General features: G+C 39.4%; 1 protein-coding gene across 1 annotated transcript; it reads right to left on the bottom strand.

The window, feature by feature from the left end:
* Positions 1-4,787: 4,787 nt before the first annotated feature.
* KLHL41 (kelch like family member 41) lies at positions 4,788-15,392 on the bottom strand. Its single transcript, XM_045032692.1, has 6 exons — positions 14,283-15,392; positions 9,949-10,106; positions 9,752-9,859; positions 7,368-7,553; positions 6,081-6,227; positions 4,788-5,030 (listed from the first exon to the last, which is right to left on the bottom strand). Exons 1-6 carry the CDS (start codon positions 15,390-15,392, stop codon positions 4,919-4,921), a joined length of 1,821 nt encoding a protein of 606 aa, XP_044888627.1. The 3' UTR covers positions 4,788-4,918.
* Between the last annotated feature and the right edge of the window lie 382 nt (positions 15,393-15,774).

Genomic DNA, 15,774 nt, shown 5'->3' with positions numbered 1-15,774 from the left:
GGGCAAAACTATGAATATGTGCTGAAAACTTAGGTAGAGTATCAGGAAGGCCCTCCTGATAGTGAAATCTTTAATACTCTCTTGGTACTGGTGGGGGAAGAGGTAGCACCATGCCTACCTGATGTCAGGCTTTTTAGGGACTTCCCCAAACTATCTCCAGAGTAACAAGACTTCCAGTAGTCCGACAAGTGCTCAGGATTGTTGAGAAAACCTAAGACAATGAGATGCAGGAGAAGGGAACAGAACAGACAAGACAGTGTTTGTTGGAGGTAAATATGGGTGGTGTGGTGAAGCAATGCTATGCAAAAGCAACCTCTTTCTCAGGAGCAATTTTCTTTATGACGGCCTGGTCATTAGGGCTCCTTTGAGAGGGGGCTGCCCTTTTAACTGAAACTTTTTCCCAGCATGCCTTTCTGGTGTTTTCCCTTTAAAGCTGGCAGGGGCAAGCTGCTGGAACTCTAAACCAGCCATCTTGCAATTGGCTACTACTTCTTCCTTTACTAGCCAATAAGAATTAACTTCTTTTATACTTGATGCTACCTCCTCAGGACTAAGGGAAAAAACTTCTAACCTGCAAGGGTAAGGTGTTCCTCTCGCCTGTGAGAAAACCTGGCTCTGTGGGGCTGTGTTTACTGTAGCCTGTGGAAGACTGTGTGGAGGCTGCTGTTTCTCCTCCTATGGCCATGAGACTCTGGATCAAGCTGACAGGCATTGCAAGGGCTGTGGATTGCTCTTCTACTGCAGAGTGTGAAAGCGGCACTGTCCTGGAGGGCTACCCCTTGCAGACAGGGTCCTGGAAACTCAACAAACTGTGCACTTCATTTTGTTTCTCTTGCAAAACAAAACATCCAAAAAACTATCAAAGGTAGAAGAACTGCATGTGAGGAAACCTAGGTTAGGCTGCAGTAAAATGGAGCAAAAAGCTGTGAACTAGTCAGAAGTCACTTGCATGGACTCTTGCTTTCCTACAGGCAGATTACAGGCTATTGGGGTGTGTGTGTGTGTAAGAAAGGAGGTTGAGTTGTGGCAGAAGGGGAGTAATGTGTTCCTCAGCACACCTGATAGCCTCTCACCTGGCTTGCATATGAGAGAAGCTGAACACAACTGCTCTGCAGCAATTAGGTTTTTAATTACCATAGTACAGATCTTGTGTCCATGCTGATAAATGTTCCTAAGTTACACAAGGCTGGGTTCTGTGCTGAATATTTGTAAGTAAGACTTAGCTCAAAACTGGTGCTGAAGTGGATTAAGAAAGTACATTTGTCCTTGAAAAGTGAAAAAACCTGAAGCCAAGTGTAAAAATAGTGGTAAGTTTGTTTGTCCTTCTTCCTAACTACTGCTGTCTATTAATGCCATCAGTGTTGGTCAGACTCCCTGAAGAAGGGCTGTTATCTTGTAGTGCTTGTAAAAAAAACTTGAGAAGTCCTGAGAAAAAGAGCTTCAAAGTCTCTTAAGCATGTGACTCTTCCACTGGTACCAGCTAGTTAATATTTTAAGGAACAAAATGAATTAGCTAAAAATTCATGGAAATTAATTAATTTTACTTGGGGGGAAAAAACCTGATATTACAATAAATCTGAATAAAACACCAAAAATTTTGCCATATTGTTCCTCTACAGTAAATGTTTAAATGTTGTTTATTTAGTGAACACAGCGTGTGACCTCTGGGTTGGTGGTCTCTTGCCAGGGAATTTTACAATCTAAAAGGAATTACAATTCATTTGTTCAGAGTATTAACTGGCAGTAAGTGCTGATAGTTGTCAATATCAGAGTCGTATTGGTCAGCAACAGGTGTCTTAATTTGATGTCTGAAGTCAGAATTGGGCCTTTGTGGAGGGAGTCTGAGTGGCTTTTTTTGTTTTTTACTGATGACTACAGCCCATAGCAGAGGCACCAAGAACTCTTTTTAAAAAAAACAAAACAAAAAACCTGCAAAATAAACTTCAGAATCACTAGCGAGCATTTTGGGTAAGTGTTGAAAAACAAGTGAGAAGTTAGAGAGCCTGTGTGCTTACAAAGAGAAGACCCAACAAACTACCAATCAGTCTCTCTCATTTCAGTCTTGGATATAGTGACTAGAGCTAATGCCATGTATGTACTTTATCTTGATCTCAAGTAGTAAAAAAAACAAAAAAAAAAAAACAACTTATCATATGGCACCAGCCATGGGCCCCAATTGCAATTGGGCCCCAATTATGCTAGTTGCTGTAGAAACGTGTACAGTTCAGGTTTTGCTGCTGACTCAAATATAATGGGTAACAGAACAGGGGTAAGGTTGACCTGTAGACCACAAGCCAAAAGGCTTTTTGGGTGCTGAAAAATATGAAAACCCTCTTATTCAAACCCAGTACTCCTCCTCCATATACAGAGACAAAAAGGAGGTGGAGCCTAAAGGCATAATCCATATGTTAATTACCATTTGAGATAACACTTTAAAGTGTATTGTGCTAAACTGCACAAAGGCACTTTTAATGTGCAGTAAGTGTCCACATGGGATTTAGAGTGGAATAGGTAGGGTGTGAATTTAAAGGGCACTAACTATCTTAGACTTACTTCCCTGTGTAGTCTGAATTATCAAGGCAATCCAGCATATGGCTGGCAGCAAAGATCAATGTAAACAGTTATTCCTAAAATTATAGGGCCAGTTCCTCAGATGGTGTAAATCAGGGTCATTCCATTGACTTAAACAAGGCTGTCAAATTATGTCAGCTGAGGAGCTGGCTGATACTGTGTGCTATGGGGAAAACCAGAAAGATGAGACCTGGGAGTATACTTGTACAATGTCATCCTGGAATGCCTCTTTGTGCCTGTGCCTTTGGGACATGCTAACTTATCTTCCCTAGGAAGGCAGTGCTGGAAGAATCTACATTCATGTTGGGTTTCTTTTTAATTTTCATACAGTCCTGACATGTTTGCTACAATCCTATTGGATTAGATTAGTGGTGTTTCCTCATTCATGTACCATAGAAATACTGTCTGTACTACATTTTAAAGACTATATAATACTAAGTTATTATTTTGGCCAAAAGCTGCATGAAATATAATTTAAATTTGGTAATTGAATATACAACAATCAAAGCCACTAGTACATTTTCTTTGCTATTCTTAGCTGCATTTTAGTAAATGTGTCCCAAATTAGATCTATCCAGGCCTTGCTTTCCCCTTTGAAATTGTGGGAAGTGTTGCATAGCAGGCACTTGTCGGTGCTCACAAGACTTGATGCTTTTCACAGGTCTCTGGAGTGAGGTTTAAAAAAAAAAATCCCATGGGCTTGCTGACTTAGTCATGTGCATTTAGCATGGCCTTCTTCCCAGAAGGGTGGTGCACAGGAAAATATTTTGACACTTACCTGTGGAGATGTGATATTAGAACACATGCTGTAAAGATCAACACGTTCCTCTTCACTGGGAGGAGAGTGGTGGTGATGTGAAGCATGTACGTAGTTATTGAAGGCAGAAAAGGGCTGTGTGAATATGCTGCTTCAACCTGCTGCCACTCCCACTGTTGTAAATAAGACAACTAAGTCCCTGCTGCCTGAAGGAGCTTCAGCAAGGTGGGAGAAAGGAAAAGAGGTATCCAACACAGAATGAATTTCCTTTGATCCCTGTAGTGCAGCAAGAAAACTCATGCCTCTCCCCTTCCACATCTTATGATGCTTCTTAAACTCCTTTCAGATTAGTTGGGTGTGGATGTGATGAACAGGCTCGCTAGGACTTTAGTTAGTCCCAGCCCCTCTTTGCTGGTTTCCTCTATTTGCACATGTGCACTCTCAACAGAAAGTCTGAGTTTATGGTGCCAAGTCTCATAGCATTGTTTACAGAAAATGCTCTTTGTTGTTTTCTACTCCCGCCTCCTCTAACATATGTAAGTTATTAAAGAATGTAGACCTTATATGATGATGACTATGACTTACTGAGCAGCAGACAACTAAACAAGCACCACTAAGACAGACAGCCAAGATATTTTTCATCACTTTTAAAATATTTTTTCCTTGCTACTATTTAGAAGCCCTAATTGAATTTCATTTTTTCGCTGAAAACATTTCCCTTCGTTACAGGTGCATGCTGAGGGTTTATCATTGGAGGGTTGTTCATGAGTGCTAGGTTACTGGACTTGAAAATTTCTTAGAAAAGCATCATGGAAGAATCTGCTTTATAAACAAGCCAAAAATCACATGCAAAGAAAATTTACAAGGATTTTGCAACCAGAAGAAAAATCAAAGCATGTCAAATTGTAGGGTTAATACCCGTAACCTAATAACCTTGTAAACTTCTGTTTTCATGGCTCACAGAACAACTACCGGTAGTACTGCATTAGCTAAAGCGTGTTTCCTAGGCCACATGATGTACCTTTGCCTTCAGTAGGCTTATGCATATGTCAGATTCAATTACTCTCTTCTGAATGTTACATATAAACTGTTTGTAGATCTGGCAAGACCATGCAACTTTTGTGTATATGGTTGGAGTGGAAAATAAAGCTGTCTAAACAGCCTATTGCTAATAAGACAAATTAAATAGAACTAGCAGGTATCTAGAAATTAATTGGCTTTAGTGATGTCTCTTACATCTGTGGTGTGACTTTTTAAAATTGTTTCAAGATAAGTGCCCAATCCTGTAAGCAGAACTCTGGTTAATTCAATGAGAATTTCACATGTGGAAGGAGTGAGCTTCACATGATATCTTCATTTATTCAAAACCAGTTCCAGTCAATGTCAATCAGAATTCTTTCTGTTTCTAACCTTGAGCGAAAAGTTAGTTTTGGTTTATTATCTAAAAAAATGAGTACCATTTAAAACACAGCTGCAGTCACAGTTTAAGGGATACTTACTATAAATCTCTGTACAGTTTGTTTTTATGCAACAAAAATAAAATGGCCATAATCAGAACTCTCTCATCATTTAATTTCCTAGCCTTTTTGTTTACAGCTTTGATAGCTTGAATAGATTTAAACGTGTTGAAAGGCAGGAGGCTCCAGAGGCATAGCGAATCTCCTTCAACATGCCACACCATTCCTTCGTCTCGTCGTCATACCTGCAATTAACAAAATACTGTGAATACAGAACCACTTCAATTTCTTAGCTCTTTGAGCTTGACCTTTTCCCTCAGACACATGTATAAAAAGGAGAATAATCCACGTCAAGAGCTCCCAGCAGCCTTTGTGTTAAACTGTTACTATGTAAGAGCCCTTCTTCTGTCCTCCCAAATGGAATGTTAGGATGCTCGGATTCCTTCCTGCTCCCTTTGTCCCTTTATATTGGCTAGGCACCTTGCAGCATGTTTCCCTCATTCCTGGAACAGTCTCCTGGTGCCTCTTCTCCAAGTATCCCCTCTCCCTCTTCGAATCATTCCTCAAACTCATTTCTTCCCAGAATCCTTTCTACCTTCCCACCAATTGCTCCCCACACCTTAAGTCACCTGAACAATTCAGGAGTTGCAGACTATATGGGATTTTTCACATATATTGGCTAATTCAGATTCAAACTCTAGAATGTGTGTTTGTGACTCTCCATAAGGGAGTTTGGTCTAGAAGTGTATATGTGGATTGCAACTCATCTATCTATTAGTGTATGTGAATGCAATAATAGGGATAATACTCTCCATTTTGCTGTCTCTTTCAGATCATCCTGCATAAGAAAAGATGATGATCTTGAAATTGTTTAGGCAATGTAAGAAAGAGGCTTGCAGCATTGTGTACAAGGTAATATTAGGGTACTTTAGCCAAAAAGTCAGAGTGCAACATGTACTTCACTTTATGGAGCTGAACAGACCCAGAAATACTGCACCCCATTCTCCTTTTTCTATACTATAGCCTGCAACTGGCAGGATGTGACTTAGAATGTATTGTTTACATTATTTCACCAGAAGGTGGAAGTATTCTCCAGGTCCAAGTCTCACATCTGTATTACTTCATTGCACACAAAGATTGTGCTCACCAGACACTATGGCAACTGGTCCCTTAAAATGTATATAAATAGTTCATTTACGAAATGAAAGGGTAATACTGATTTGACTTACTCCCTAGCTTCTATAAACCTCAAGGTGAATTTTCCATTTAGGAACTGTGATTACAATAGAACTTACTTCCATATGTCATTAACTTCATTTGGTGCAAATTCCTTGGACTCAAGTTGAACCATAGCAAAACCGCCAATAGCGTACAGGGATCCATTCAAGTTGACTAAACCGATAGAGCTTCTCTCCTGGGGGAATTCAGGCATAACTTCCCACCTATAAGTTATTTATAAACAAAACTAGATCAGTCAGACAATACTTTCTAAACATTCTGTTCAGAAAGAAAGACGTATCTGAGATATCCCATGCTAACAGCTATGGTTGGCAGAAACAAAAGGGTTAAGGATTAGTCTGAGGAGCCTTAGCATGTGGGAAAGCCCATAGCATACCAACACTGACATTCTGCTTCTCCATTCACCAGCGTTAAGGCCAAAGTGTGTATTCTCAAGATCCTTTATGCAGGGAAGGTCCTCATTTCTTCCTGCTGCAGCCTCCAAAGGTAGTGTGTGTGTGCTTTTTGTTCATTCTGTTGAACCAGCATTAACATAATGGAGCAAGAAGAGTCAAGCTCATTAGCATTGTCAGGAGTTTTCAGTCAGTAACTGCAATGTTACTCTCCCCTGTGCAGAATCATAGCGTAAAAACTTGCACAGGTAAACCCAACGGACTCAATTTTCCTCTCACGCTGATGTAACCCATTCACTCCAGTTATTCCTGATTTTCAGCAGTGTAAATGCAACAAGAATGTTAGACTTTCCTGATAAGATAGGTTTAAATGCAGAATAAAAGTGTAAGAGAACCATAAAAAGAATTAAAGTAGGATGATAGATAAAATTACCTAAATTCTGACTTGCTTTTGTCAAGCATTGGGCAAAATGAAACATTTCTACAGGAAAAGGTCATAGAGTAGAAGCTAAAGTCAAATATATTCTTCCTTACTTGAATAATTTTTTGGTAAAACTTCCACTTTTGATATTATTAGTTTAATCCTAAATATGACCTGCTCTGGGACAGAATATATTTAACTTCAAGTGTATCTGCTATGTAAAAGATCAGTATATCTTCTAATTTGACTTTATGGATTTTACAGTAATCTCATTACAATTATGACCTACCATAAATAGTCAGTATAATCTGTAATTAAGAGCATGGATTTAAAACTGAAAATCTGTTGGGAGCTTTTATATTAAATAGTAATGATTTGTGAAGCAAATAGTTTGTCCTGAAATGTTTCCCCTGACCTTAACTAACATCTTTATCATTTTCCCCACAATATAATTAATTAAAAATAAGGCAACTTAGTCACTAAAACTCAAATTACAAAATTATTTTAAAATGGTCTGGATATGCACTCACTTATTAGTGGTGAGGTCAAAGGCTTCGACAGAGGCTGAAAGGCCTTCTTCAGTGACACCTCCTGCAATCACAATTTTGCCTTTATGGACAGCCACTCCAAACATTGAGCGAGCCACTTTCATGGGAGCCAGATCTCTCCAGTCTCCCTTCTTGGGATTGTATATAAATACCCTGTTAGTACATTTCCTGTGGGGGGAAAAAGAAAAACTCTAAGCATCTCTGGTAAATCCTTTGAATAGATAAGTTGAAAGAGACACCTAATTTAAATGGATTTTCTGTGTAATGCAGGGGTAGGCAATCTATGGCACATGTGCCGAAGGTGGCACGTGAGCTGATTTTCAGTGGCACTCACACTGCCTGGGTCCTGGCCACTGGTCCAGGGGGCTCTGCATTTTAATTTAATTTTAAATGAAGCTTCTTAAACATTTTAAAAACCTTATTTACTTTACATACAACAGTTTAGTTATACATTATAGACTTAGAGAAAGAGACCACCTAAAAACGTTAAAATGTATTACTGGCACGCGAAACCTTAAATTAGAGTGAATAAATGAAGACTTGGCACGCTGCTTCTGAAAGGTTGCCCACCCCTGGTGTAACGTATATTCAGTGAAACAGTGGCACATACCTAGATCTGCAGTGTTCCTGCTCATTACGCTTATTTCAGATCCAGGTAAATGGCTAAACAAAGGTGGGTGGGTGGGTGTGGTGGGGGGCAGGGGGAAGAGAGAAAGAAGAGCTAGGCACTTTAGGTTTTTTTAATGCTAATATGTTAACTAGATCATCCTGATTGAATTTGCTCTCCCAAGTGCATTTAGTGCTGTATGAGGACTTTTAATTCTTGTAGAAGTCAATACATACAAGCACAATTTATTAAACTAACTACATTGTTTGACAAAACTCTGTCTGTGTCTGAGCCACGTTAATTATGATCTTCCTCCTTCTCCTGACCTGAGGTTCTCTCATTTCTCACTTAGACTGTATGCTCTGTAAGGCAGGGACAAGGCCTTGTGAGTTTCTGTAAATCCCCATTCACATCCATAGCACTGGATATAAATGTTATGCTATTTACACAGTGCCATAATGTGTATGGTGCTTTACACACAAGAAAAAAATGTCCCTGTTCCATACAGCTTAGTTAAGACGGTATGTGTTGAGGGATGGTAACAGAGAGGGGACTGAGCACAAGGATTACTACAATAAGATTGCACAGTTGCTTTAGTTGATTATATATAGCCCTTACAATGTGTGTATTAACACTTATCATACTATCCCTAAGCATGGAAGATTAGAGTTGATAGGAAGAAATGTGTATTTAAGGAGAGATTTGAGATGTAGATATGGCAGATCAGGTCAGGATAAGAGGTTATTTTCCTAGGGGCTACAGTGTAGTTTAAGATAACCAAATAACTAACACTGTGGACTTTTATTCTTTTGCAGAATATTTTGTTTTGGAGAGATGTATCCACAAAATATGGAGTATTGGCATACCCAAATAAAAAGCTGCAGGGACAAGTCTACTGTCTGTGAACTAGACACTTTTAAAATGTAATTTATATATAATTTCTTGATTACAAGAGTCATGGTTTCCTCAAGCTATCTTCTACTGTAGTGGTTTGGTTGCATTAGTGTTCAATGTTGGAAAATTCTAACTCCTCCACACACATTTGCATCTTTATTCTGGTTTATAGGAAAAGTAAGATGATTTGCTCATTGAGTTCTTGAGATCCTCATTTTATATCCTGTACATGAAGAGCAATCATTTCACTCCAGGAGACTGACAGCAGCACCAAGTAGAGTGATGACCAAGTCGTATAGTAGACAACCTGCTTTTAGAAATTAGCTCATTTCTGATTGTAGCAGACATCTCTGGCACTTGTCAATCAACCCTATCATGGTGTCCCCATGTTATTTTCCCACTGAGACACATCCTATTTCCACTCATGCTCCTAGTCTTTCTTACTTTAATGAAATCATCATAGTATGGCTCCAACTACAGTGCTAACAAGGCTTTTCAATTTGGAATGATTAAAAACAGGAGTTTCAGTAGCTGGATACTGTCCTCAATGTGCTGTGAGTGTTTTTGGTGTATAATCTGACCAAGAAGCTAGCAATAAGAACCCAATGAGAAACATTGAATCATGTATGCACAACAGAACATAGTATGACACAGAAACAAAAAAGCAAGCTAATCAAGCCAATTGGCCAAAATAATAATAGGTATGTAGTTCTTTACATTATAATGGATATTTCGTCAATATCATAATGTGATTCCATGTACCAAACCCACAACCAGTTGCAAATAAATGTGAGCTGTGATTGCTGAGTGTGAGGACACCCACTGATCAATGCTACCAATTACCATGAAATTATTTGGTACTCACTTGTCATCAGTCTTTCCTCCAAGACAGTATATCATCCCATTGTGTGAAATTGTTGCATGGCCATATACTTTGAGTGGAAGCTTTTTGGCCTCACTCCATTTTACTGCCCTGGAATTGGAAGATCATACTGTTAAGGCAATTTAAATGAAAAAAGGGTTATTTTAAACATGCTCAGTAAACATAAACTGTCAACGTACACAGGATCATAGCACAATACTGAATCCAGAGACTCCTCTGTCTGAAGGTCCTTTCCTGCAATTACATACAGTTTGTTGTCTGACTCTCCCAGACCAAAAAGGCATCTGGCTGAAGGCAGTGGAGGAAGGCCTATCCATTCACCAGCAATGCTGTCCAACTGAAAGAACATCAAAATAGGAAATGTCAGGAAAGATGCATAGTAAAAGCCCACACAATGAAAACTGTGTGAAATAGATTTAGATGCAGTAAGTGGATCAGTAGCGCTTCACATTATATTTATTCTAACTGCCCATTCATTGGATCAGCTGACATGTGCCAACTTTTGCCCCCCACCCCGCCCCAGGATAGTTACTGCCAACTTTTCCCTCTATTCTCTCTCCAATACTCCTGGTCATTTTGTTTCTAGTCATTAATTATTATTGAAGTATGGCCTTGGCCCATCGTCCTGTACAGAAGGATCAGCAGAGGATTGCTTCCTATACCGTATCAAGGGTGAGGCAAGTGCATCTGCCCAGCACCCTTCCCATAGCACCCAGGAGGCATGATGTCTCAAAGGCATGTAGTTTCCCTCTAACACTGCTGGAGAAATAAAAGCGCTCCTCTCGTTGCAGTGCTTCAAAAGCTCTTAGGATCTTAGTGTGCACACAGCAGAGTGAAGGTGAATTGTGACTTTTTTCTACAAGACTTAAAGGAAGGAAAACAAAATCAAATACTTGGTTTCTGAGCAAACCAAGAGGGAAGCAGTGTAATGACAAGTCTCCAGTTGCACTGGTCATAATACTGATTTCTCATCTCACACACTCAGAAGATTTAAAAAAACAGGAGTACTTGTGGCACTAACAAATTTATTTGAGCATAAGCTTTCGTGGGCTACAGCTCACTTCATCAGATGCATGCAGTGGAAAACACACACACACACACACACACGAAACAATGTGTACGTTACCATACACACTCTAACGAGAACTATCAGTCAAGGTGAGCTATTACCAGCAGGAGAGAAAAAAAACTTTTTGTAGTGGTAATCAAAATGGTCCATTTGCAGCAGTTGATGAGGTGTGAGGAACAGTAGAAGGGGGAATAAACACGGGGAAATAGTTTTACTTTGTGTAATGACCCACCCACTCCCAGTCTTTATTCAAGCCTAATTTAATGGTGTCCATTTTGCAAATGTTATAATTCTTGACGTCTGATTTGTGTCCATTTATTTTTACGTAGAGACCGTCCGGTTTGGCCAATGTACATGGCAGAGGGATGTCAAGAATTATAACATTCAAAAACCAGTCGGAGAACACTTAAATCTCCCTGGACACTTGATTACAGATCTAAAAGTCGCAATATTACAGCAAAAAAAACTTAAAAAACAGACTCCGAGAGACTGCTGAATTGGAATTAATTTGCAAAATGGACACCATTAAATTTGGCTTGAATAAAGATGGGGAGTGGGTAGGTCATTACACAAAGTAAAACTATTTCCCCAAGTTTATTTCCATACCCCTCACCCCGTTCCTCACACCTTCTTGTCAGCCGCTGCAAATGGACCATTTTGATTACCACTACAAATTTTTTCTCTCTCCCCTGTTGGTAATAGCTCACCTTAACTGATCACTCTCGTTAAGAGTGTGTATGGTAACACTCATTGTTTCATGTTCTGTGTGTGTGTGTGTGTGTGTGTGTGTGTGTGTGTGTGTGTGTATCTATCTTCCCATTGTATTTTCCACTGCATGCATCAGATGAAGTGGGCTGTAGCCCACGAAAGCTTATGCTCAAATAAATTTGTTAGTCTCTAAGGTCCACAAGTACTCCTGTTCTTTTTGCAGATACAGACTAACACGGCTGCTACTCTGAAACCTGTCAGAAAATTTAGTTTCCATTCACTTTCGCTGTACTGTAAGCAGTTACAGAAGAGGAACAATGGGCAAACAGGAAAGACTGTGGGATGTTTTCAGAGACCTACACTACATGAAATTGATTGTTTCTACCTATGTCCTTGCATAACCCCACTCCCTGTGGTATCTTAGTTCCTCCCCAGCAGTTAAGAATAGAAATCTTTTTCTTCCTTGCTTTCCAGCCTACAGACTTGTGTGTGCTCAAAGTAGTGAGGTTTATATTTAGCTCTGAAAGGTGAGGTGCATAGTTATTCTTGTCCCTTGTGGAAATGAGGTCCATAGTGTAGGTCCAGCTCTGGTGAAACTTCTGGCTTCAAAACTCACTAGTTTTCTCCTGTTGGTCAACTGATTATATGTTGCAGTGGAACTTGGGAATTAATGGACACAGATTCCTCAGGTAGTTAAGGCCAGTTCAGGCAGAGCTTTGCGTATCAGGACAGAGAAACTCTTGTGTCCTATTCATTATAGCCACGGAAGCTTATGCTCCAATATGTCTATTAGTCTATAAGGTGCCACAGGACTCTGTTGCTTTTTAAAGATAATCAGTGAATCAGCAGTGTAACTGGTATGGGGAATTTCCTTTTGCATATAAGTTCTGATGGAGTATTGTACAATTAGGGACAAATGTCTTGACGGGCAGTAGCTTAGTTTTCTCCCACCTTGCCAGGCACTTAATGAAGTGGTAAGGCCAGTGAGGCAGAAGTGGTGAAGCGGGGACTTATGAGTGGAAATGTTGTAGGACTACCATGTTAAAACTTTGAAGGAAACAATCACCAAGCTGGTAGTGCAGAAGAGTAGAGATATTTTAGCAGTGCGCTACAGCAGCAGCACTTAGGAGCAGCAATGGGGTGGATAAGCGGGATGGGGACAAGAGGGCAGCAGAAATTCAGGGCATGAATCAGGGAGAGATGTAAAAGAGAATTCTGGGAATTACATCAATTACTAGCCTCACTCCTATGGTATATGTGTCACTAAAAACCCCATGATGGAATTATAGCCTGATAATTTAGTTCTAATTCTAGATTAGATTATTTCCTGAAACCAATGTAACACTTGCACTGCAAGCAAATTTTTGTAGCAACTCTTGTACTTCATTGATTAGTGCTTTATGTCTATGTAAGGAAATAAAACAGTATTAATGTACTTTCTCTCTAGAAAACAAACAGTTCTTTCTCAAAATTTGTACCCAACTCATTACCTTAGTATCTGAACGTGATATATTAATCCATAGCTCATGAAATAATTGTAATAATTGCTATTTTCAATATCTGCCAATGACTTTAAAATTATATCATTTAGTATTGCCTTGCTGTACTATATGCTAACAAAGGATCTGATCTTGTACTCCTTAGGCTAATCTCCCACTGAAGTCAAGGATTTGGAAACAGAGGATACCATACAATAAATCAAGAGATAGTTGAAATACATAGTTACATTCTGTACCCTTGGGTATCTAAAAACCTCAGGATAAATTTGACATAAGCATACTCCTTGAGCTTCTTTTTGTGTGCGCTAATTTTATGATATCTGTGTCACTATAGTTAAGGCTCAGCCATAGTTTGTATTAATAAATCTTACATTTACATGGATTTAAATGTTCACATACACTCTAGGCTGAAATATAGTATTTGGAGCATTATTACAGGCTGTTGGCCAATTTAAGAAGGTTGTATTTAAACTGACATATCTCAAATTACTTCAAGCTTTATAATTTTGGCAATCTGCCTGCCAACAACATGATAGGACACCTACTGATATTTGTGGGGGGAGAGGGAAGAAGAATTAAATTGGTTAGGACACTAAGGGCCAGGTTTTTAAAGGCATTTAGGAACCAAAAGATGCAGATAGGCGCATAGTGGGATTTTCAAAAGTGCCTAGGCACCTCTGATTGAAATCAATAGGAGAAAGAATCTAGGCACTTTTGAAAATCCCACTAGGTGCATCTTTAGGTGCCTAAATACCTTTTGAAAAATTGGCCTTAAGTGATTAAAACATGTTAACTAAACTTTAAGAACTCACCTAGGCCTTAATCCTGAACACAGAGAACATGCAATTCCCATGGACTTCACTAGGAGCACTGGGGATGCTCAGCACCTCTTAAGAATGTGCCCAAAATGCATATTTTCACAAAAGCTTTTGTTTTAATAGGAATCAATTTAATATAGAAACCTGCCATTAAGGCATCTGTTAAAAGCCAAGCAAGTCAAGTGAAAGATGACATTTGTCCCTAATGGACTATGCTGTTCTGGGAGGAATTTCAAAGACTACAGCAACAAGCAAAACTTTTATAGGAAAAAATCATGTGACTGAAATTAATTAAATCAAACATTACTCTATTCTACATTTAGAGTTAAACCTAAATACTCTTCAGTAACTTGCAGAAAGTCTGTTTTTCATGTTATGCTAACACCATACTGATATGCCAACGAATATGAGGCTTATACCTGGAAGAAGTATGACTGTAAAGGTTGATCCTTGTTCTCCTCATCCACATACAGTCCTCCGACGACATAGACGTGATTTTGTTTGGTGACTATGCTGGAATGATTTCTGGGAATCTGTTCTGCCAGGGCTGCCAGGAAACATTCATTCTCTACAGGGTCATAAGCCACTGCAGCTGTGTCATTGACCAGAAGAATAAGGTCTTTGACAAACATACCATGTCTCGGAATGTCATTGAGGTATCCAGGGAGTAAATCTTCATCCCCTACATCACCATTTACTTCCCCTTCACCTGACTTTCCTTTGCTTACAGTAGGTTCAGGCAATTTTCCAGCAAAGGCATCCTTAATAACCTTGATTTTTTTCTGAAGATCTGAGTTGCTTTTGATTATATCATCCTTCTCAACATGCTCCTTGAAATATTTTTCTGCCATAAGACGAAAACGAATGCAATCAAAAACTTCTCCCAGGCTCTTTATTCTGTTCTCTTTGTCTGTTCGGACCCATGTCATTACTGCTTCAAATACCACTTCTTCCTTTTCTACGTTTAAGCTGTCAGGTGAAATAACTGAGATGAGCTCATGGGGGGCAAGCTGCATGAAGTCCTCTTCTTTGCAAATCTGCACAAAGTGGTCTGACACAAAGTCACGGGCAGACAATGCAAGTCTTGGGCAGTCAAGGAGGAGACCTAATCTAAGGATGGCTAGACAATTACCAACAGCAAGTCTTTTCTGAAGATAGGAGACACACACAGTGAATACAGAAGGGATCTGAAAGCGGCTGGCCAAAGCAAAAATATCTTGCACATTAGAATCATTGAGGTCAATACTTGCAGAGTAAAGGTACTTGACAATCATATCCAGGATGCTAGGGTCAACATTGTCTAGAACTACCTCCTTTTTTTTCTCTTCACTTTGCTCAGATAAGAAATACTCACGGAAATAAGGACTACAAGCTGATAGAATCAATCTGTGGCAAGGTAAGCTTTTATCACCAGCTTTTAGATAGCAATCAATGAACTTTTTCTCATCCAGTAGTTCCTTGAGGCCATCCTGAAGAAGCGTGGATTGGTAAAGTCGAAGCTCTTCAGTGAGTTCCCTTTGGGAATCCATTTTGTGAATAATATGAGTGTGTGTGGGGGAAACTGAAAGCTTTAGCTGTTGTCGGCACTAAGGTCTGCCTGTAAAAAGGCAGATCAATGTGCTTTGCCCAGCCTGAAGTCTCTGTAATTTAATCCTTCCAACTAAATATAGGTACAGCCTCTTACAAGTTGGAATTTAGGGTGGATGGTGGTGTGGAAAGAAGAGTTGCTCTTGCAGCTGTCATAGATTGAAAGAAGCAACTGTTGCTTTTACTCACTAAGGACAATCATTATGCATATTTAAATCACTGAAACTTGCAGAGTAAGATATTACTCAATGTGAGTAAGGATGGCAGAATCTGGTCTTTAAAGAAATAGCTATGAATCAGGTCTCAAATATAAACACATTACAG

This window comes from Mauremys mutica, chromosome 10, assembly GCF_020497125.1.
Source record: "Mauremys mutica isolate MM-2020 ecotype Southern chromosome 10, ASM2049712v1, whole genome shotgun sequence".
Lineage (NCBI taxonomy): Eukaryota > Metazoa > Chordata > Testudines > Geoemydidae > Mauremys > Mauremys mutica.
This window is presented reverse-complemented; position numbering and strand designations above follow the sequence as displayed.